The sequence below is a fragment of the Panthera onca genome, chromosome C1, assembly GCF_046562875.1.
Source record: "Panthera onca isolate mPanOnc1 chromosome C1, mPanOnc1 haplotype 2, whole genome shotgun sequence".
Lineage (NCBI taxonomy): Eukaryota > Metazoa > Chordata > Mammalia > Carnivora > Felidae > Panthera > Panthera onca.
Genome location: NC_138346.1, coordinates 191196773 through 191220137, shown reverse-complemented (window position 1 = coordinate 191220137; position 23365 = coordinate 191196773). Strand labels below are relative to the sequence as shown.

At 40.0% G+C, this 23365-nt stretch overlaps 1 protein-coding gene across 30 annotated transcripts in view; it reads left to right on the top strand.

Annotated features, from left to right (window-relative positions):
- MACF1 (microtubule actin crosslinking factor 1) overlaps positions 1-23365 on the top strand; it is a 330331-nt gene that overhangs the window by 186272 nt on the left and 120694 nt on the right. For all 30 annotated transcript variants that reach the window (XM_060623642.3, XM_060623631.3, XM_060623628.3 and 27 more), the window contains 14 exons: positions 1057-1211; positions 2585-2711; positions 3249-3432; positions 3854-4023; positions 8252-8430; positions 9079-9217; positions 9741-9934; positions 10998-11160; positions 12043-12126; positions 14716-14823; positions 15017-15115; positions 16950-17102; positions 17408-17496; positions 19579-19714. In XM_060623642.3, coding sequence (XP_060479625.3) covers positions 1057-1211; positions 2585-2711; positions 3249-3432; positions 3854-4023; positions 8252-8430; positions 9079-9217; positions 9741-9934; positions 10998-11160; positions 12043-12126; positions 14716-14823; positions 15017-15115; positions 16950-17102; positions 17408-17496; positions 19579-19714 — 1980 coding nt within the window. The remainder of the gene's footprint in view (positions 1-1056; positions 1212-2584; positions 2712-3248; positions 3433-3853; positions 4024-8251; positions 8431-9078; positions 9218-9740; positions 9935-10997; positions 11161-12042; positions 12127-14715; positions 14824-15016; positions 15116-16949; positions 17103-17407; positions 17497-19578; positions 19715-23365) is intronic.

Here is a 23365-nt window from a genome sequence, read left to right as displayed (position 1 = left end):
TGATACTTTGTAGCCCCTGAGCCATATCTTTGGCTTTTCCTCTCTTATACCCCACAACTAGTAGCCATACCAAATCAATACCAACTTGCAAATAAATATCCCTTAGATTAGATGTACTTCTTTCTGTCCCTGCAGCTACTACCCTGATTTAGACCATAATTTCTTTCACTTGAATAATGGCATTAGCCTCCCCAATCAATGCATTCTCTATTCTTCTACCAGAATGATCTTAAAAAAAAAGAACAATTCCCTAGTTCTATTTAGATGGCCTAAATTCCTTACTGTGGCTTCAAGGTCCTGAGTAATCCTTCTTTACCTTTCTAGGCAAGACTGGGTCATGTCCCTTCCATGCATTCCCTGGTAAATTGCATTTGACATACAGTATTATAACTCTTACCCCCACCAGAATATGAGGAATATCAGCCATGTTTGTTAGTTTACCATCTTACCATTCTTACATCCAGTGGCCCAGCAAAATTCCAGGCACATAATAGGCTCAGTAAATATTTGTAATGCGTAAGAATGAACTTCTCTGGCACTTTTCTGTGTCTCAGTATTTCTGTCTATAAAATAGGGATGAGGATGTTGTTTCCTTGTCTCCCAAGAGAAAGAATTGATGATTCCTAAATGCTTAAGCCTTTTCAAGGGATTTGAGTGGGATGACAAGAAGGGAGGAAGAGGGAAGTATCATCACAAAAGCAAAGTTGTGATTATTCATGTCCCTTTAACCTTTGCCCTAATGGCTGTAGATGCAGAGAGATTGTTTCTGGAGGTCTTAAGACAGTCTCCTTAGAACTTTCATATACTAGGTTACTTGACCTGTAATAAACATTTAACAAACACTTCCTTCCTTGATTTCTTTGATGTCTCAACCTTTCCTGTGTTGTATATTTATATAAGGTTATCTCTTCATCAAAATCAGGAACCCTCACTAAGGGATGTCAGATCTCCAAAATGATTTTTTTCTTAAGGATTTCATAGCTTTGGGATCAGGCACCACATCATACAGGTTGTCGGTTTATCCATTAGCAATAACTTACAAGTTTGTCTCTTCAGATCACCATTTGCAAGAATGATGAGTGTGTGTTGGAAGATAATTCGCAGAGGACCAAATGGAAAGTGATCAGCCCCACAGGGAATGAGGCGATGGTGCCATCGGTCTGTTTCCTTATCCCCTCACCCAATAAGGATGCCATTGAGATGGCCAGCAGGTAACTTGGTTCAGGGGCCACTCTGGACTGCCACATGTGCTGCTTGGCTTGAGTGAATTGATGGAGGGATGAATCTGTATTTGCAATCTTAAACAGAGCAGCCAAGTTTTAAAGTTTCTTTTGGGAAAGACCTACTATTAAGATAGCAAGTCTTGCGCTTGCAGCTACATGGTAGGTTTTCAGTAAATGCTTATGTTCAATTCAGTGATCATTCTTGATCATAAACAGTTAACTCTCAGAAGATTGATTTTTGTAGTGACAGTTAATTTTCTTCTTTATATTTTATTAAAGTAACATACATATTTTTTTAAGTTCATTCATTTATTTTGAGAAAGAGACAGAACCAGGGAGGGGCAGAGAGGGAGGGAGAGAGAATCCCAAGCAGGCTCCATGCCATCAGCACAGAGCCTGATGGTGGGGCTCAGACTCACAAACTGTGAGATCATGACCTGAGCCAAAACCAAGAGTCAGACGTTCAACTAACTGAGTCACCCAGGCGCCCCTACATACATATTTTTAAAAACTGAATTACACCATGAAGCTTGTAATAAAAACCAGCTATTCCCTCCCCCACCCCAGAATTCTAATTTCCTAAGCCCGCTATTTTCAATCCTTTATTTTGACGTCACTGAAATTTTAATGGGTTTTTTGGAGAGGGAGCAGATAAACTAAATGGGTTTAAAGTCTCCTATTTAAGTGAAGTCCTGGCTTCTACTTTTCTATCCTATTCTTATATGTCACATTTCTTAATTTGAAATTCAAGGTAATGTGTGTGTTGAATATGTCTGTGTATACGAGAGTTTAGAGTCTGTAAGTCTTCCAGAAGTTGAGATTGAATCAGGCACAGGATGCTTTAGAAAAAAACTTCTCCGGTCCTTCACACTGCAGTTCTTTTTTTGTTTTTTGTTTTTAATATGCCAGATAACTTTTTAAGTTGTTCTTAACTTTTAAACATTTTAGCAGTTTTGTGAATATATAGACCACAGTAATGTATTTTTAAGCATTGATATGGATTGTCGTTTTTCAACAATTCCAAATGGGGTTATTTTATCTCTACTTTTCTATATTACTTACCTTCACGGGTGTACCCTCTCTCTGACTTCTCGTGATCATTATATATACAGGTAACATTTATAAGACTGCTAAACGTGCTGACATCATATTCATAATACCGTTGTAAGTCCAAATTGTTTGACTATGTCAATTAATTTGGTTCTAAAGATTGCTGTGTTGTTAGTATTTGATTACTTGCCTTTCTCTGCTCAGCATATAAATCCAGTTCTGCTAAAGCAATCACATTTTCCCCCTGAAAGGTCTCTAATGTGGAGCTCAGGTTTTAGAATAGCCACAGCCAGCTTCTCTATTGTTTCTAGGGTCGAACAGTCTTACCAGAAAGTGATGGCCCTTTGGCATCAGCTACATGTTAACACCAAAAGCCTTATTTCCTGGAACTATCTGCGGAAGGACCTTGACCTTGTAAAGACCTGGAACCTGGAAAAGGTAATTGTGAAAAGCCTTCCCTCAGGCTCACATCCTATTGGCAAGCTTTTTTCAGAAGGAACTTTTTTTCATTACTGTAAGACTCCTGCCCACCCAAAGGGAGTAAAGTGGAGTCAGGGATGTTTCAGAATTAGGGGGTCCTAGGAACGAAAAACAGCAGCCTGAATGGTTAAGGAAATTACTGATGAAAACAAACAAGATCTCCTGTTTTCTTGGCCAACTAAAGGCTTCTTCTCACTCTGCAGCTCTTGTATAAATGTATGTTGTACAGGAATAATGGTGAATTAACCATTAGTCAGGGTTGTGTACAGTAAGGCACAGTGGGTGCTTCTGGGGTGCTAGTAATATTGTTTCTTGATCTGAATGCCAATGACATGGACAAGTTCTTTTTGTGAAAAAACAAATGTTTGCAGTTACGGTATGTGCAGCTGATTTGTCTATATATTAAACATCAATAAAAAGGAAAAAGGGAGAAGGTATTATGTTCCCATTCTGTTGAAATTTCTTTTATTTCCTTCTCTCTGTGTCTCTCTTTAGCTTCGAGCCTCAGCACCAGGGGAGTGCCACCAGGTTATGAAGAACCTCCAGGCCCACTATGAAGACTTTCTGCAGGATAGCCGTGACTCTCTGCTCTTCTCAGTGGCTGATCGTTTGCGCTTGGAAGAGGAGGTGGAGGCTTGTAAAACCCACTTCCAGCACCTGATGAAGTCCATAGAGAATGGTGTGTGCCTTGGCAAGAGGGAGAGGAATGGTGGAATGAGAGCCCTGAAGGGTGCTGCTGGACCCTTCATATAGACTAGAAAGTACCACCTTTTTACCATTTGAGTTGCTAAAAACTTGAGATAGGGAAAAACTTATAGAGATGAATTCTGAAAATTAGATCATGGAAGAAGAGGCCTTATTTGTCATTGCTTATCAGCCTGTCACATTTTCTTGTGGAGATAACATGTTTAGATCCTTAACGCTGAGTGTATAATGCAGGGAATTTAGGATCAGGCAGAAGCTTCCCCCCATGTAAGGCCTTACTTTCATTTGTGGAATATCAGGCCTCTTGCCCTCTGTCTGAGGGTGAATCTATTATTCTCAGGTTTGTTGATTTCTGTTGTGGTGGTTAATGGTATTCTGTACTTGTGCATTCACAGAGGACAAAGAAGAAACTGTGGCCAAGACGTACATTTCAGAGCTGAAGAATATCCGACTACGCCTGGAGGAGTGTGAACAGCGGCTGATCAAACGAATTCAGTCTCCAGCCAGTTCTAGGACTGACAAAGATGCCCGGCAGGATAGTGCATTAAGGATCGCGGAGCAAGAGGTAAGCATCGAGCAAGGTGGGTGCTGCCTGCAGTGCACATGCTTTCAGAGTGAATGGGCGTCAAGACAATATGGAGCCTAAGACATAAAACAATAGACTCATGGCATTCCTTCTCAAGAGTCCTTCCCTGCAGCCTATAAATGCCTTTTACCTGTGGCAAAGCATGATTTCAACTCCCAGTGTGTCGCTGAATATTGATTAGTTTTCTACACACTTGGGAAGGCAAACTGACTGGCAAATTGTTCTAAGCACTACATTTGGGCTACATATTTTAAGACTGCGTAGTAGAGATGTTACTGTCTGCTCAAAGTTTTGGAAAACTTTGGAAGTTAAGTGATATAGTACTTAACTATAATGCGTTTCCTGAAAAAGTAAAATGCCATCAAAATGTAGGGCAGTGTTTCTGAAGTAAAAGCAGCAAATATTAATTGTTTTGCTATGTGCTCATAGGTATGTAAAGACAGTAAGCCAAAGTCCTTGCTTTGGGCTTATAGCATAGTTTAAAGAAGAATAAAAGGTTGAAGTCACAATTAGAAACTTGAGTATAAGAGATGTCATAAGATAGTACCTAGGATATTTACAGATTTCTAAGCAAACATTGCTATAGGAAGTTTGGGTATTATTAGACCATTTCTACTTGGGATGGTATGAGAGCTCTTTAAAGAGTATAGGGGGTGCCTGGGTGGCTCAGTCTTGCATCAGACTTCAGCTCAGGTCATGATCTCACCATTCGTGGGTTCGAGCGCTGCATCGGACTCTGTGCCAACAGCTCAGAGCCTGGAGCCTGCTTCAGATTCTGTGTCTCCCTCTCTCTCTGCCCCTACCCTGCTTGTGCTCTGTCTCTGTCTCAAAACTAAATAAGCATTTAAAAAATTAAAAAAAAAAAAAAAAAGAATATTAGATTTGACCTGGGAGCCTGAAGGAATGGAAAGGACTGGCTAAATTAGGAGTGATTTTTCTTACCCTTCTCAATTATTCCAAAGCGTAAAGAAGAGGATGAGTGGGCAGTGTAATTTTCAGTGGCCAAGAAGGATCTAATATGCCTGAACGAAGCATATCATATAAACCTGTAATTTTCATATTGAAACTTACTAGTTTTCTGTAGTCACCTGAAATCTGTTTGTCCCAGCAAAATAGAACATTCTAAGAAATGTTAATATTCAGCTCTTCTAAAGGATCTTCCTTTTTTTTTCATTAACTTTTTATTTTGAAGTAGTTTCATTATACAGAAATTTTCTTTTCTCATATAGCCTTCACCTGGATTCCCCAAATGTTGACATTTTTCTGTATTTGCTTTGTCATTTTTTTTTACATATGTATACATCATAATAATCTTTTTTGGAGTGCCTGGATGACTCAGTCAGTTGAGCATCTGACTTTAGCTCAGGTCATGATCTCACGGTTCGTGAATTCAAGCTCCGCGTTGGGTTCTGTGCTGACAGCTCAAATCCTGGAGCCTGCTTCAGATTCTGTGTCTCCCTCTCTATCTGCTGCTTCCCCATTTGCGGTGTCTGTCTGTCTCTCTCAAAAATAAACATTAAAAAAAATTTTTTAAATAATCTTTTTCTTCTTTTTTAGAGTGAGTTCTGTACAAGATACATTTTTACCCCTAAATACTTTAGTGTGCATTTTCAAAAATCAAGGGGAGTCCCTTATGTAACCACAGGACAATGATTAAAATCAGGAAATGAACATTGATAATAATGCTGTTATCTAAGACTTTATTAAAATTTCATCAGTTGACTTAATAATGCCTTTTTTGGGTATTCTCCACCCCCTCCAAATTTTTAGTATAGGACTCAATCCAGTACCTATCACACATTGTGTTTAGTTGCTGTGTCTCTTTAAATTTCCTTAAACTGGGGGCGCCTGGGTGGCGCAGTCGGTTAAGCCTCCGACTTCAGCCAGGTCACGATCTCGCGGTCCGTGAGTTCGAGCCCCGCGTCAGGCTCTGGGCCGATGGCTCGGAGCCTGGAGCCTGTTTCCGATTCTGTGTCTCCCTCTCTCTCTGCCCCTCCCCCGTTCATGCTCTGTCTCTCTCTGTCCCAAAAATAAATAAAAAAACGTTGAAAAAAAAAAAAAAATTTCCTTAAACTGAAATAATTTCTCAACTTTTTATCATCTTTCATGACCCTAACATTTTTTAAAATGTTTATTTTCAAGTGTGCCTGCATGCACGTGCAGGTGGGGGAGGGGCAGAGAGAGAGGGACACAGAGTATCCAAAGTGGACTCTGCACTGACAGCAGAGATCCCCATGAGGGGCTTAAGTTCATGGAATGTGAGATCATGACCTCATCCAATGTCAGATGCTTAGCCAACTGAGCAAACCTAGGCGCCCCAACCCCACCCCTAACGTTTTGAAGAGTGCAGGTCATTTATTTTGTAGGCTATTCTTTTCTTTGTGTTTATCTGAGGTTTCTTCATGATTAGATATAGGTTACACATTTTTGGCAGGAATACCACAGAAATGATTGTGTGTCCTCAGCACATGATATCAGGAAGCATGTGATGTTGATTTGTCCCATTACTGGTGATAACTTGTATTGCTTGTTGCTCTTTTCCCCTTTGTAATTACTACGCATGTTGTGGGGGGATACTTGGAGACCATGTAAATATCTTGTTTTACATCACACTTTCACCAACTAGTTTTTTAGCAACTAGTGTTGATTCTTGACTGAATTAATTATTAGTATGACTATTACCAAAAGGTGATTATCTAATTCTGTTGTTCCTTTTACATTTTAAAATTTCTATTCTATGCCCTCCTCTCTTCCTTTTTTAAAAGTTATTTATTGGGGTGCCTGGGTGGCTCAGTCGGTTGGGCGTACAACTTCGGCTCAGGTCATGATCTTGCGTTTGTGAGTTTGAGCCCCACGTTGGGCTCTGTGCTGACAGTTCAGAGCCTGGAGCCTGCTTTGGATTCTGTGTCTCCCTCTCTCTCTGCCCCTCCCTCACTCATGGTCGGTCTCTCTCTCTCTCTCTCTCTCTCTCTCTCAAAAATAAATAAACATTAAAAAATTTTTTTAAATAAAGTTATTTATTTATTTGAGAGAGAGAGCAAGTGGGAGAGGGGCAGAAAGAGAGGGAGAGAGAGAATCCTAAGCAGGCTCCCTGCTGTCAGTGTAGAGCCTGATGTGAGGCTCATTCTCAAAAACTGTGGGATCATGACCTGAGCCAAAACCAAGGATTGGACGCTTAACTGACTAAGCATCCCACGTGTCCCCTTTCTTCATTCTTTATGTCAGTATGGACTTATGGATTCTTATGTTAATGGTTTGTAAGTTGTTACTGTCTTTATTTTGATGTCAGAATTTCTCAAGGGGCTATTGAGAGCCCCTTCAAGCTGGTATCTATGGCATTTTAACATGTCCCACTATTCTTTGAGTGCTTTCTTATTTCTTAACAAAATGAGATATTTCAGGTTCATCTTGCCTTTGCCAGCCCTAACCCTGGAATCAGCCATTTCTCCAAGGAGTCCTGCTTCCTTTAGGTAGAGAATGCTATTTAGAAACCAAGATCTACATATAAGCATGCTCATTATTATTGGGGTGTCATTGTTTCTAGGCCTGCTCAGCAGATAGAGCTAGAAAAACACATACTTACAAATGCATAATGCACACACACATACAGGCACACCCCAATGTTACACACATGCATACTTATATGTATACACATATATGTGTATAGATGTGTGTATCATTATATTCACATAAATGTATCACAAAAGTAGACCAATATATTTATCTATCAATTTTTCTCTCTCACACACACACAGACATAACTGTGAATTCATATGTATCTGTCTCCATTTGGTTCCAAACCAACACCACAGGTCTCATTCTAACTTTTCTCGTTTCCATATTTGTAACTTCCTTCCCTAAGACTGAGAAACCTACTTTATGTTATTGCTCAGTTCTAGCATGTAGAGATGAGTAGGTTTAGAATTGCTGAGTCAATGCTACTAGAAAAATTCCACAAACCTACTAACGGGAGTTCAGTGTTTATTTATGGTTCCTTTTGTCTTTAGCCTGCACATATGTCTATAGTCCAAATACTGTGTTCAGGAAATACTTGTGTGTGTTCTTCCCATTCTCCCCCTTCAGTGCTGTTTCACAGTTTATTCACCTAGTCTCCCATATATGGGCATTTAGCTTATTTGCAGTATTTTGCTATTACTTCTTTGTTCAATTCTGTCTCCATCTTTGTTGTGTGTCCTATTCCTGACAGCGTACCCAAGAGGACTTACAGCAACTGAGGTCAGACTTGGATACTGTTTCCACGAAATGCAACAGCTTTCTCCATCAGTCTCCATCTGGTTCGAGTGTCCCAACTCTGCGCTCAGAACTCAATCTGCTGGTGGAGAAAATGGACCATGTGTATGGTCTCTCCACGGTCTATCTGAATAAGTGAGTAGGCTGCAGGTTTGGATCCAGAGGGCAATGGTTTCATTGGAATGAGAAGGGGAAGTGCCTGGAGTGTTTCACAAACAATCCAGAGAGGTTGCAGATCTTGAAGAGCATGTACCCATGAAGAGAGACCTTGGCTTTCGCTCCAAGTAACTGGAGTGGGTTCCTTGGGGTGCAGCAAACAAATGTCAGTGATACAGAAAGAGAGATGGATTTGCATTGTTAGGAGTATTTCTCTTTGATTAGATAGCTCTGAAAAAAAGAAGGGACACTACACAATGAAAATTTAAAATTTTCAGTTAAGCTAAATACAGTCTTTGAAGATTTTCCCTCTATCCATCCATGACCTTGAGGAGTCACAGATCTTAGACTCTTCACAGTGTTGAGTGGGTTTCTGGCCTTATGTCATTTCTCCCATGAGTCCACCACATGTGTGTGTGTCCCAGTGTCACCTAGAACTTTATTTTGAATTGGCTGAAATTGGCAGCACATATATCATGCTTTCTTATTTTTATAAAACCCTGTCATCATCTAGTAATGGTAAAACTGATTTTAGCAGTACATCTTGTGAACCTCTCTATAGTGCTCCAAGTCTGTGGCCAAGCTCTTAAAATGTGTGTGTTAACGAAGGTGAACTTCCCCTCACAGGCTAAAGACAATCGATGTTATAGTGCGTAGCATCCAGGATGCTGAACTCTTGGTCAAAGGTTATGAAATCAAGCTGAGTCAAGAAGAAGCAGTACCAGCAGATCTCTCTGCTCTGGAGTCTCATCGGTCTACATTACGGGTTGGTTGCTCTGAGTTTCGTAGGAGCTTGACTTAACATATCCATTGCTTTGGGTTAGCAGAGAAATGCAATTTTGGACAGCATGACAGTGATTTAAATTTGCATTTAAACTGGGCAGGATAGCATATTTAATATATTTTAATGTGGATCCAAAGAAGTTGGGACTGAGAAATATATCTAGCTGGAAAGGGAAATAAATGACTGCCTTTCTGTTTTATTTTCTGTGATTTCCGTAAAATCACAGCTAAATCAGATACAATCAGTAGTTACACTTCTAAATTAGATAGCCAAGTTTCAAACACTAATTCTTTGCACATCTCTGTAATGTACTGCCTGCCCTTCGCCTCCCTGTGTGCATGAGGACTGTGGAGGCATTTCTAGCGCAAACATTATAGAGTTTGGCTTGTGAATCCCAGATACAACGCGGAGCCAGTTATAGGCTATGTTCTTGTTTGCTACCTTAGTCTGAGTCCTTTTTGGCATAGAATATATTTAACCTGTTGCTGTACTTGTCCTTTTATAGCACTGGCTTAGTGACGTGAAGGACAAGAATTCAGTGTTTACAGTCCTGGATGAGGAAATTGCCAAGGCCAAGGCAGTGGCAGAACAACTGAGTCGTCTGACTCCAGAGCGAAGCCTGGATTTGGAGCGCTGTCAGGAGAAAGGCTCCCAGCTGCGGGAACGTTGGCACCGGGTCATTGTCCAGCTCGAGACCCGGTGAGTGGTGGCCTCACCCTTTTCTCCTATTAGGATTCAGGGACTAGGTTTTAAACAGAAAGCTGTACATTCTTATTTAAAGGCAGGATGTGATAGAGGAGGGTGCAGATTAAATGAATTCTGGACAAGATGAATGACAGAAAATTGGGACCATCAACCCCAAAGCAGACCTGAGGCTGCATTTGGTGAAGCAGTGATGGTCCTGTTAGCGATGCTTCTCCTGTACCAGTTTTTATCTAGTTAAGCCATGATGACAGTGATGTTTTGGGATATAAACTGGAAGGGTGATAATCTTTTCTCAAGGCTAGATCTTGAGTTCTGGTTCTTGTTTTATTAGTTTTGAATCCAACTATGAGCCATTTTTCATAGTGGAGCTTTGCAGAATTTCTTGCTTCCACTTTCATTTGCTAATCCAGTGGTTTTTATTTCTTTTACTTGAAGTCCTGCTTCTGATGTCTGATTTGAATAGGAAAGACAAAATTACCTTACTGAGGCTAGGCTGGATAGGCAAATACAGAGAGGGAGGAGTTATAGTAACTCAAAAGTTTGGATTGATACTCTGTAATTGAATTACTATCCCAAGTCTGGTTGGACTCACAAAAGTGATATAAGAAACTGTTCCTGAAATTAACTGAAAGTTAGTATTTTCACCCATCTTTCCCCAAGAAATTACAGTGATTCCTAAATCATAACTGTGGTACTCCAACGGGTACTCTGTCATCAGGAGGCAGAAGTGTACAGCCAGCACTATCTTATTGGCAATCCTGGTGATCCTTGGCAGCCTAGGTAAAAAAAATTGACAAGGATCATCATGGGATGCCAGGCTCCAAAGCAGTGTCCAGGGCTAGCATGCAAAACTGGTTTCTGCTTACTTTCACCCCACAGGGCACTGTTTACGTGCATAGGTCTCCGTTGGCATTGTACTACTGTTTCCCCAAAATAGACGAATCCTCTGTGATCAAGCCCAACTGGAAGAATGGGATAAGGAGGGAATTGCCCCATTTACTTTATTGTGTTTGTACCAAGGTGTCTAATGGCAGTTTCTTTCCCTATGCTCCTCCAGCCAATCTGAGCTAGAAAGTATTCAGGAAGTTCTGGGAGATTACAGAGCCTGCCATGGAACTCTCATCAAATGGATTGAGGAAACCACTGCCCAGCAGGAAATGATGAAGCCAGGCCAGGCAGAGGATAGCAGAGTGCTGTCGGAGCAGCTTAGCCAGCAAACGGTGAGTGTAGCAGTAGCATGGTGAAAGTTGTGTGCGGGGGCGGGGGGTGGGGAGGAGTTAGTTCATCATGGAAGGAGGTGAAAAGCTAGCAATTAAGCTTCCCCCAAATAGCAAGGTATTCTGAGACTCCTCTTCTGAAAATAGTTCAAGCAAGATGGTCTCAAGATGATACTGGTTTTGCACTCAGGCCAGACAGACTTGTAAGGTCCCTTTGAAACCTGAGTTTCAGAGACTATATATTGAAACCATAGGTGGACAGATTAAAATTATCTTGACTCATTTTGTTTCTTGATACTGCATTTGATTTTACTAGGATTAGAACATGCGGCATGGAAAACCAGGAAAGATGTAACTGGACAAAAATTATTCAAAGTGGTTTTTACTTGTTAGTGTTTTGTTGTTTATCTTGTTTAACATCACAGTTTAGAGTATGAAGTCTGGTGTTAAATTGCTTGGATTCCAGTCCTGGCTCACTCACTCACTATAAGACCTTGACCAAATTACTTAACTTCTCAGCATTCTACTTCCTCATCAATAAAATGGACATAGTCCATTATTTGTTTAACCTATCTCACTCATAAAGTTATTGTTGTTAAGGTTAAATGAAGGGATACATGTAAAATTTGCAGAGCAGGGTTTTTGAAGTGTGGAGTCCAGACTAGAAGCATCAGCATTACTGAGAGCATGTTAGAAATGCAAGTTCTCAGACTTACCCAGACCTACCGAATCAGAAGCTCTGGAGATGGCCTGGCAAGACAGTGATTGCCCCACAGGTGATTCTGATGTCGCTAAGATTTGAAATCTGCCTTAGAACATAATAAATGATCAGCTGTTTTGATGACAATGCGGACAATGGTAATGTTGTGATACTTTGGTTTCCAGGATCTGTTTGCAGAAATCGAGAAGAATCAGACAAAGCTGGACCAGTGTCAAAAATTTTCCCAGCAATACTCCACTATTGTAAAGGTAATTCTACCATATCCCCAAAGGCATATAAATGATCTCTAGCAGAGAAAGATCTCCCTTGTCACTGTCGCGTTTGCTTTTGGACAAGTAAGCGCTTCTGCGGGGGGGGGGGCTGGCCCAATTCTCCAGTTAATGCACATGTGTACTTTTCATGGCCCTACATTTGAGGATGCTCAGAGTAGTACCAGACATCAGCTCTGATTCAAGGAATCACACTTTGGATGATCCACAGGTTTTTTTAAACTTGCCATGTCAGAAACAGAATGTTTTGGATTTCCTCTCACATGTACTTCTCAGGTCTCGCCTATTTCAGGAGTGTCCCATTTTCCCACTTGCTGAAGCAAAAAACCCAAGAGTTACCCTTAAATCTTCTCTTTACCTTAAACTTTATGTTCTGTCTGTGAACAGCTTGGCTTCATCTTCCAATATGTCCTTGATCTATCTCTTGTTACCCACCCACCTGTCCCCATTTCCCTGTTTCACATCTGAGTGAGGAATCTTCCTTAGACTCTTCTAATCCTCTGAGCTGATCTCTTGCTCAGCCTGCCCCATAGGCTATTTTCCCACGTAGTAGCTAGACCCACCTTTTTAGAGCATACTGCATGTCACCGAATCTCAGACATTGTCAGTTATAAGCCACACCATTATCTTATACACTACCAAAAAAGAAGAAATTCTGCTAATTTTGCAAATACCATTGATTGTAAGACACATTCTAATTTTAGAGATACTAAAATGTCGGGGAGATGTGCACCTTACAATAGCTCAAGTATGGTAAATTGAATCACGTCACTCACCTGCTTAAAACTGTCTAGTGACTTCATATCATACTCATAATAAAAATTTAAAGCCGTGCATAGTTTATGAGGCCATGCATGATCTGGTCCCCCTTCCCTATTTCTCTGATAACGTCTCTAAATAAAAATGACCTGAGATTATTATATATTTATTTGTTTATTGTGTTCCTTCCCACTAGAATGTAAGTTCCAAGGAAGCAAGGTTTTTTCTAACGTGTTCTCCACTATGCATATAGCACTCAGAACAATGATAGGTAATAGTAGTTGCTCAACAAATATTCTATGAATGAACCCATTTCTTTAGTTAATAACTAAAGACTTGGTATCACAAAGAATTGAGTTTAAATCCTAGCTTCACCATTTTCTAGGCTTAAAACTTTATGCAAGTACTTAGCCTCTCTGGGTGCCGTTGCTAAATCTACAAAATGGAATCAGTACCTCACTGAATGGTTATAAAGATTACCTGGGATAGTGTATACATAGGACATTGCCTCAAACTTAAGATACATTCAGTAAATGGTAGCACCTGCTTTTATTATTGTTACCATTTTATTACTAATATTGTACTATTATAGTAGTAGTGATAGTAATATATTTTTTTTTTTTTTACTGCTGCTCTAGGCTGCTTAAGGAACTCATTCCGTGTTTTTTTCCTGCCTAGAGTTTTCTAAGTAGGCAACAAAAAGCAGGGCATTCCAGTCCAAGGGAACTGCATAGTCAAAGGCACAGAGGAATGGAAATATAATGATTATAGGAGGAAATAGCAAATATTCTGACATAGCTAGATGGTGTGTGGTACATAAGAAGCAGTGACTGTGGAAAATGAGAAGGGAAAGTTGAGGCCAGCCTATGAAAGGCCTTGTTCAGTTCTCTTGGCTTTACTTTCTATTCTTGTTCCTCAAAATGGGGTGTTAGAATCAGGAGCATCAGTATCATTGGGGAGCTTGTCAGAAATGCAGAATCTTTAACCTGCCAAATCAGGATCTCAGTTTCAATAAGATCCCCAAGATGATTTATGTGCATGTTGCTATTTGAGAAGCTCTGCTCTAGATCATTAAAAGCTTTCAAACAGAGGAATGAAGTGATCATCATTGTGTTTTAGAAAAGCTATTCTGGTGGCAGGATAGAAAAGAAACTGAGAAGAGAGTAAAGGCAGGAGAGTAATAAGAGGCTCCCTGGCACCCATCCGTATGTGATAGGAAGGGGTCCTGGATGAGGACAGCACTCTCAGGATGGCAGAGGCGATATCAGCATAGCACAGCAACATGAGAAGAGCATCGGTTTAGGATCTCTCTGTTGCTCACCCACTGAGTAATCAGGGAGACACACTTCCTGTCTCTAGGCCTCAGGTTCCCAATGTATGAGAGGATGAGGATGGTCAGTCAGCAAACTATGACCCACAGGCTAAATTGAGCCTGCACACTATCTCTCCGTGGCCCATGAGAAATGGCAAGAAACACCCCAAAAACCAAAGAAGAAGAATACTTCATGACACATGAAAATTCTATGAACTTCAGCTTTCAAGTGTCCATCCATGATGGTTTATAACACCATCACACCCCTTCATTTACTGATTGTCTCCAGCTGTCCTCCCTTACAGTGGCAGAGTTGAGCAGCTAGGACAGAGCGTATGGCCTGATAGTTTCCACCTGGCCCTTTAAGCAAAAAGTTTGCTAATCACTGGTTTAAATGATCACCAAAGTGCCTTCCAGCAATGAAATACTATGATTCTGTTGCATGAGTTATGTTGCATGAGTATGTGTAAATGTGGTGAAATGTCTTCCTCTCCCAGGACTATGAATTGCAACTGATGACATACAAGGCATTTGTGGAATCACAGCAGAAATCCCCTGGCAAGCGCCGTCGCATGCTTTCCTCCTCAGATGCCATCACGCAAGAGGTGAAAGGGTGGGGAAAGGACATGCCACTGTCTTCCCTTAAGGAAAGATTTGTTTGTTGGGGCCCTGACAGTTTGATTTAGGGTTCACCTTTCTGTTGAGCACGTGATTTCATGAAAACTTCCTCTCATTTTCAACTATTTAAATATACTTTTCCGGCAGATAATTTATCTAAATTGTTTTTCTGAACCATAGTTCATGGACTTGAGGACTCGCTACACAGCTCTGGTGACCTTAACAACTCAGCATGTAAAATACATCAGTGATGCGCTCCGGCGACTAGAGGAGGAGGAGGTGAGGATGGTTGGGTCCTAAATCATTTTGAAAATAGAATTAAAAATCCTGTGTTTCCTCTTGCAAAATTTAAAGTGCACACACAGCCAATTTTCATTATTCACAGTAGTCGTGTTTTGTGAAGTTACTATGCACACCACATTAGGGAATACTGCACTCTTACACTTAGGGGAAATACAGGGTTAGGTTCCTGTGAGCCTCTGGTCACACATTTTTGTCAGTGAATAATACATAACCTTATTTTATGTGTGTTTTTGTTTAAAAATACCTTATTTAATATATTTTGTTGATTCAGGCCAAGAGCACTGTACCTCACACCTAAATGAAGTTTATTTAACATACATTTTCTCTGTAAGGCATTCACAGCCTTCTTTTGCCTAAGAACATGAGATAGCACTTCAGCACTGTGCTTGCGTCCATTTATTTTATTTTATTTATTTTTAAAATAAATCAATTATTTTTTTAAGTTTATTTATTTTGAGAAAGCGTGAGCATGAGTGGGGGAGGGGCAGAGAGCGAGGGGAGAGACAGAATCCCAAGCAGGCTCTGTGCCATCAGTGCAGAGCCTGATGCAGGGCTTGATCTCACAAACTGCAAGATCATGACCTGAGCCGAAATCAAGAGTGGGACGCTTAACCAACTGAGTCACCTAGGTGCCCTGCTTGGGTCCATTTTAAATGGTGAAATCACCAACAAAAATTGTAAAAAAACATGATACTAAATAGACTGTGAAAACAACACTTGTTTATAGTATAAGAGCTGGAACGAGAAGGTACAGTGTCACCCTCAGCTGGGAACATTGGGCATATCTGGAAAAGACTACGAAATTGCTATAAGTATTGACTTTGGAGTTACAAATAAATTCTAGTGAGTAGAACAAATTCACAAATATGGAATTTGAATAATGAGGATTGACTGTATAATGTCCAACTCTCCCACTTCCAAGTGTCTTCATTATAGATATATTGTGAATATGAAGAAAGGAGATATGAACAAAGATCCTTAATAAAGCATAATTTGTTAATGGGAAATAATTGGAAACATACAAATTCCATACAATGGGATGCTATGAAACTGTTAAAATTATGAAAGAGATTTATTATATATTGTGTTCTTAAAATAAGCTAGAGAAAAGAAAATGTTAAGAATATCATGATAAAGAGAAAATACATTTATGTAAGAACTGTATTTATAAAATAAAATGCGTGTATAAGTGGACCCACCCAGTGACTGTGTTGTTCAAGGGCCAGGTGGACACCAAAATTCTGGGGAATGAGATTAAAGGGATATATGTTATGCACTTCAGATTATGTGAATTTGTTGTAATGAGTATATAATCTTATAAAAATCTACGTCTTTGCAAAATAAGTTTCTGTATGTTGCTCACTTTTATAAAAGAAACGCTTTGGAAATACTAACTCATACCAATTTTTGCCTATGCGAATTAGCAAAAAACTTCCTTTATGTCATAACTATCTCACTTAATCTCTGTAGACTTCATTCTCTTTACCTGTAAATCTAAGAATCATGAAAAAAAGATGCTATATTTAAAGGATATTTAAATATCAGTAAATAATTATTGAATACGTTATGTTAAAAAAATTGTTCTTTTTTAGAAAGGTGCTAACCTAGATATGTTGAATTTGGCTACTAGTATCACACAGTTAAGCACCTATGAACAATGTTCTAGGCTGGGTAAATTATATTTATCTTGGGGTTATTTTAGCTTCCTACTGATTTAGGTAACTTTTGTGTCTCTATTTTAGGAAATCAGAAGTCAGGCCAGTTTAATAAGACATTGACCAAGATACTGATTTTCTAATTCCTGTTCTAGAAAGTTGTAGAAGAGGAAAAGCAGGAGCATGTGGAGAAGGTTAAAGAACTTTTGGGCTGGGTGTCTACCCTAGCAAGGAACACACAAAGCAAAGCTACCTCATCCCAGACCAAAGAATCAACGGACATTGAAAAAGCTATTTTAGAACAGCAGGTGAGTAGAAGAGCCATCTGTCTCTTAATAACATGTAAGAATGCGTTAGATGGAATAAAACAAATCACATATGGGCCATCACAGGAATGATATTCTCAATAAATGTTAACTGCCTAACTTAAAGAAATTTAAGAAGTCATCCTATTTATACTTTACCTTCTTAATCAACTTTATATAGCTTATTGGTAATAAAAATCTGACCTAAGCTAGGTTTTTCCCTAGGATTTTTAAAGAGTTATTTCAAATAATTTTGATTCTTTGATCTATTGGGTTCTGAGGCTATACTCTTTGTTTCTACCACCTAGGTTCTGGCAGAGGAACTGACAACCAAGAGGGAACAAGTCTCTGAGGCCATTAAAACCTCACAGATCTTCTTGGCCAAGCATGGTCATAAGTGAGTATTAAATGAGAAATGTTGGCACATGTAGGGGACTGAATCTACTTGGCTAAAACTCAAGGTCACAGGGAGACTGGAGAATTTAGGGCTGCAAGAGCCAGATTATGAAGAGCCTCATTGTTCACGCTGAAGAGTTTGCATTTTACCTTGTTGACTATGGGGAGGAGTCTCTTCTATATGATTAGATTTTGTTGATGAAGATTTCTAGAACAGTTTTACAGAGAATACATTCACAAAGTGGAGGCCCGAGACCAGTAAAGAGGCTGTTGTGATAATATAGGCGAGAAATGTTGAGGGTGGAGAAGGGCAAGAATTCAAAAGTTATTAAGGATGATGAACTTACAGCGTTTGGTGACGAATGAAGATTGTCAGATATAACTTCTAGGTTTCTGGCTTAGGTCTCTGAATGTATGGTGATGACACTAACCAAGATAGGGAATACACGAGAAGGTGTGGATTGAGGGAGAAGGCAGCTTTATTCTTAGACATTATGAACCTGAAGAGCCCACAGGACATAAGAGTGGAAATACTTAGAATGTATTAGAAGGTACCTCATATGTTAATTTATGCCTTACATAGTTCCACTAAAGTTGTCCAATGGGGAGGTGTGTATGTAAATTTAGAATTAATGAGAGAAGTCTAAAGTGATGCAGATCTGAGTCATCAGCATAGTAGAAACCATGAATGGATTAGTTTACAAGGGTTCAAGGGCGTCTTGGTACTTGTCAGCCTGTAAAGGAAGCCTTATAGAAATAGAGGGAATATTATGAGTGATACTTTAGAACCTATGAGAGAATAGTGTTCCAAAAAGGAGAAAGTGGTCAGAGGTCAAGAAAGACTGAGACTGAGATGTTTCTCTTGAATTTGGCAAGTTGGAAGTTTTTGATGACTGATGAAAAGTTGAGGCATGATGTCAGATTCAGTATGACGGGGAGTACATGAGGTGAGGAAGTTAGTGATAGCAAAATTAGACTACTCTTTCAAGAAGCTTAGCCATAGGAAAGGGCAGGAATAATACAGTAAATAATTAGAGTAGAATATACAATCAAGAAAGACCTCTTCTTAAAAGATCAGAGGAACTTAGCTATGTTTATGGACTGAGTCTCAAGGACCAAAAGGGAGAAAGAGATTGAATAATAACAGGAGAGGGGTCCCAGAGTTATAGGAGAGGACACAATTTATCAGTGGGTAGAAAGTACAACCCTAGACCAGAGTCAAGACAGCTTTTCCTATGAGGGTTGAGGAAAAGGAGATTAGGAAAGGTGTGGATGGAGGTAAATATGTAAGGAGTGAAGCCAGAAGGTGAGTGAATTCGTGCCCAGTGGTCTGCAATTCCTTTTGAAATAGACTGAAAGGTTGTTTGCTGTGAAGATAGCTCCATCACAGGGCAAAGGAATTGGGATTGACTGGGGCCTCCAAGAAGGTTGTCAGGAAGCTCTCAGGTTCACTAGAGGCTGGAAACTAGTAGGATCTCCTCCATAGGGTCTCCTCCCTCCCCCCACCCCGAGACACACACACACACACACACACACACACACACACACACACACACACAGGATATACTTAGCCTGCAGGCAGGAGCAGAGAAGTCCAGTGATTCTATTGATCTGGGGCAGGAGTTTCATCAGATTAGCAAGGACAGAGTGCAAGGCTAATAACGGGGAGCTAATAGAGACTATGGACTGTGGGGTCTGGACTACAAAAAGAAGATACTGAAGATCGTAGGGAGGAATGATAGATTAAGAAAAAAGTGGGAGAGTTAAGGAGGGCTTAGGAAATCTCAATAAATTGATGGGTAGTTGCAAAATTCACCAAATCCAAGATTGTGATTACCTCTAGGGAGAAAGGTAAAAGAACAGGGTTGGTGACAAATGTACATGGGACTTTGAATGTATCCGTAATGTCTTATTTCCATGAAAAAGATCTAAAGTAAATCTGGTACGGTACTAAAACTTGGCAAAGGTGGATAGTTGGGTAATAGGTAAATGAGAGGTTATTTTCTCTTTTGTCTGTTTAAAATATTTTATTTTTAGAAGAGAACGTTTTTCCCTAAAAGAGCTTCAATGTTTCATCTTCTAGGCTCTCAGAAAAAGAGAAGGAACAAATATCTGAACAATTAAATGCCCTAAATAAGGCTTACCATGACCTTTGTGATGGTTCAGCAAACCAGCTTCAGCAACTTCAGAGCCAGTTGGCCCAACAGACAGAACAAAAGGTACATTTAGTTTCTCTCTCCAAATAGGAAAGGTACCTTTTGAATGGTATGAAAGCAGCTTTGCTGATTGAGAATCATGTTCACTAGCTTTCCATGACCAATGTGACTTAATTTTTAACCTCACCATAGCAGCCATTTGTCTTGTGTTTCTTTACTGGGGTTCCATGATGTATTGGTCAGTCAAGAACACTAGAAGGCACTTATGGCCAACGCTGTAGACCTGATTTACAGTTTCTGTTTCTGCCATTTTATGGCAGACCGCAATTGAAGAGAATATAAATCTTATATCTGATCACAGGGCAGCAAGATTACTCCTTCATGGCGTTGTCATTCAAAAGTTGACAGCCAGAAGTTCTGAATATTGGGAAGAAAAAGCCATGTCCTTCTTCCTCCATATTTTTTTTCATGGCTACTAAATAAGTGAGAAATGTTCATTTTCCAAGCAAACTGGTGGATTGGTTGTACTGACTGAGACGCTGGTTCCCCTCACCCATGGTCATTCCATAGTGTGACATCTTTACCAGTTCCCACTCATGTTCCCTTCCCAGACCATAGGAAAATTGTCAAGTTCCTGCTGGTTGTCCTGAGTTCTTCCTGGATTTTTGTGTGTATATGTAAACTTACCATATTATATACATGTGTCTCTGGGATATATATGTGTTTGCCTGCTTATTTCCTATGTTGTGAAGCAATGGCCAAATTATGTGGGGCAGGTCAAAATTTAAGCTCATGTGGTTGTCAGATTTGGTCTCGATGATGCTCAAAATGATATTCAGACAAAACATGCTTTGACTCTGGTCCTTGGGTATGAAATTGGTGCATCAGGAGCTAGAGTTATAAAGATCACAAGACAGAACCAGCTATGATTTGTTTGAGAGTAGTTTTCCAGAAAGAATATGCTGGTTTAGCATCCTTATGTAAGGTAGCCCACTTCTAATGGCTTATTGCTTCACCATATAAGGGAGTATGTGAAAAGTTTTAACAATTGCTTGCTGAGAACACCCAGTTCTCATTTTGAAAGGTTAAAAAAGGGGGGGAAAAGAAAGAAAGACAAGCTGCTGAGCACCACTACATTGAGCATGATGTGTCCCCTGTTACTGTTTGTGTGTTTCATGTGAAGTATTGTTCTGATTAACTGACATCCTTGCTTACAAGTTTCACTAACCCTTTGGAGTTTAAGCACAAATGCACAAAAGGGAAAAAGAGGACGACCTGTTTGGGGTTCTTTTTTACAAAAAAACAAACAGTCGCATGCTGGACGCTAACCCCAAGCTTACACTGTGTGTGCGATGCGGCTGAGCTGCTCCGTAAGGCTCTCTCTCTATCTGCCCAAGGCGTGCTGCGACTCTGGTAAGTAGAAGCCTTTTACGTTTCCTTTCCTCCTCTCCGTCTGTCTTTCTCTGCTTGTTTAGGTCAGAATGCCCTTGTTTGGTGGGGCTGAACTGGATTTCTCTGGATTATTGCCCGGCTCGGTGCTTCTTGCCTGTCCTTCAATCCTGAGAGTATTGGAAGGAACAGCCTGTAGTCTTTTCTCTTTGTCTAGCAATTGGCTAGACTCCAGGTTTTTCTTCAATATCAGTATTTGAGGAATCTCACAGAAGAAATTAGAAGTTCTCAAAAGAATTTTTTCCTTTGTCATCTTGTCTGCTTCTGAACAGTCTTTACGTGGATTTTATAAAAGGAATTTTTCATGTATCTCAAAGAGTCCTATGCTAGTGCGATTTTCCCTTCAGTCTCTACAGAACAAATACCTGGTAAATGCATATAATATACATTTGCGTCAGAACACAGAAGGAGGATGGGGAACAACACATAATATTTTAAGTAGTGGTGAGAATTCTATGTGTTAGTCCATTATTTGAATAAATACAGTGAGATTAGGGATGTGAACCAAATGTGTTCCCTCATTTGCTCTCCATTCTTTGTCTCTTATACTGTGCAACTAATTGAATTTGAAATTCTCAGTGCATGCCTTTAAAATCTGGGGGCAAGTAGTTTAAAGATTTTAAGGATTTCCTTACTGGTTACCAATTTATTCATTAATTCAACAAATGTTTCTTGAACTGCCAGTACTGTTCTTAGATACTGAATGGGCAGATACCTGCTCTTACAGAGTTTACTCTCCCTGAGACAGAATGGAATGCATTATTTAGGAGGCAGAGAAGTGATTGGCAGTTGCTTCAACAACATCCTCCATGGATAAATCCTCCATGGATTAGTTCAAGAGTTAAACGAGGATCAGAAAGTAATACTGACTGAAGGGGGCAGACAAAATCATCTCTAGGAAACAAAGATAATGAACATAAACAAGAAGAGGTAGAAAGTTGAAAGTAATAAAAGTAAGTGACAAAACACTTGAATGATTTAATCTTTTTTATTTTTTTAAGTTTAATTATTTTGAGACAGAGCAAGCATGAGCAGGGGCGGGGCAGAGAGAGTATCCCAAGCAGTCTCCATGTTGGAGCGTGGAGCCTGACACAGGGTTTGATCTCATGAACCATGAGATCATGACCTGAGCTGAAATCAAGACTTGGACGCTTAACTGACTGAACCACCCAGGCACCTGTTAAACGATTAAATTTCTGAATACCATCATTCTGTGATAAAAGGCTTTCAAACAGGAAGGAGCCATTTTTAGGCTTTTTGGGAAGGGTAATTTTGGCAGTGTGTAGATTTTCTTGCTTTACTGGACGTAGGACCTAACTCCTGAGTGTGATGCAGTCTACTGTGCCTTTCCTTCATGCTCTTCTGGGTCTGATAGAGGAGGCAATTTAATAGCATGAGACTTAGAGTCAGGCCTTGATTTGACTCTGAATCTCACTTGTTTTGTGATCTTGGACAAGTTACTTAATAACTTTGCTGTGCCTCATTTTCTCATCTGGAAACTAAAGATTAAAATAACTGTTTTCATAGGATTGTTGTGAGAAGTAAATATCAGTGCTCAATAAATATATTAAGTGCCCAACAAATTGTAGGTGTATCTTGGAGGCTGTACTACCCATTTTAGCCTGGACCAGAAGAAAAGTTCCTAGTGGTTAGAGGCAAAGGTCCCCAGTCTGTTCCTTCCTTGACTTGCTACTTCTGATTCCCAGAACTAATTTAACCAAGAGCCATTGCCTTGGGAGATACTTACAGTGGCCACTGCATGAGACTGCCCCAGTTGTGGAACAGCTGCTTGAGTGGTACACGTTGGGCTGTTTACAGAGCTGCACACATGTCATGTGGCCATTGGGCTGCTTGACTCTTCTAATCCTGTGGATTGGTCCTGCCGAACTCATTGGCAGAGACATCCTACTTCAGGATCTTCTGCACAGGTTACAACACTGAGAAGCTGTTTTATAGGGTTGACTTTTCACTTTTGAGGAACTGGTAGATTTCTGGAAGAACCTTTGTGGTGATTTAGTCTTAGAGCTGACCTTTCACCTTCACCGCTTGCTACTTTGTAGAGCTTGTCACTCAGATATGCTTAATGCCAGCATCTGTCAAGTAATCTGTGAACTTCCAGCCACGTTCAACATTCTGCAGTTTAGAAAAACTCTTTTTTAGTATTAACGGTGCCAGGCTTCAGTGTTTCCTACACATTGGGGCTCATTCCAGGCTGGGTTTTTCTTGTGGTCAGAATTTGATAGACTATAGTTCTTTGAAGGAATG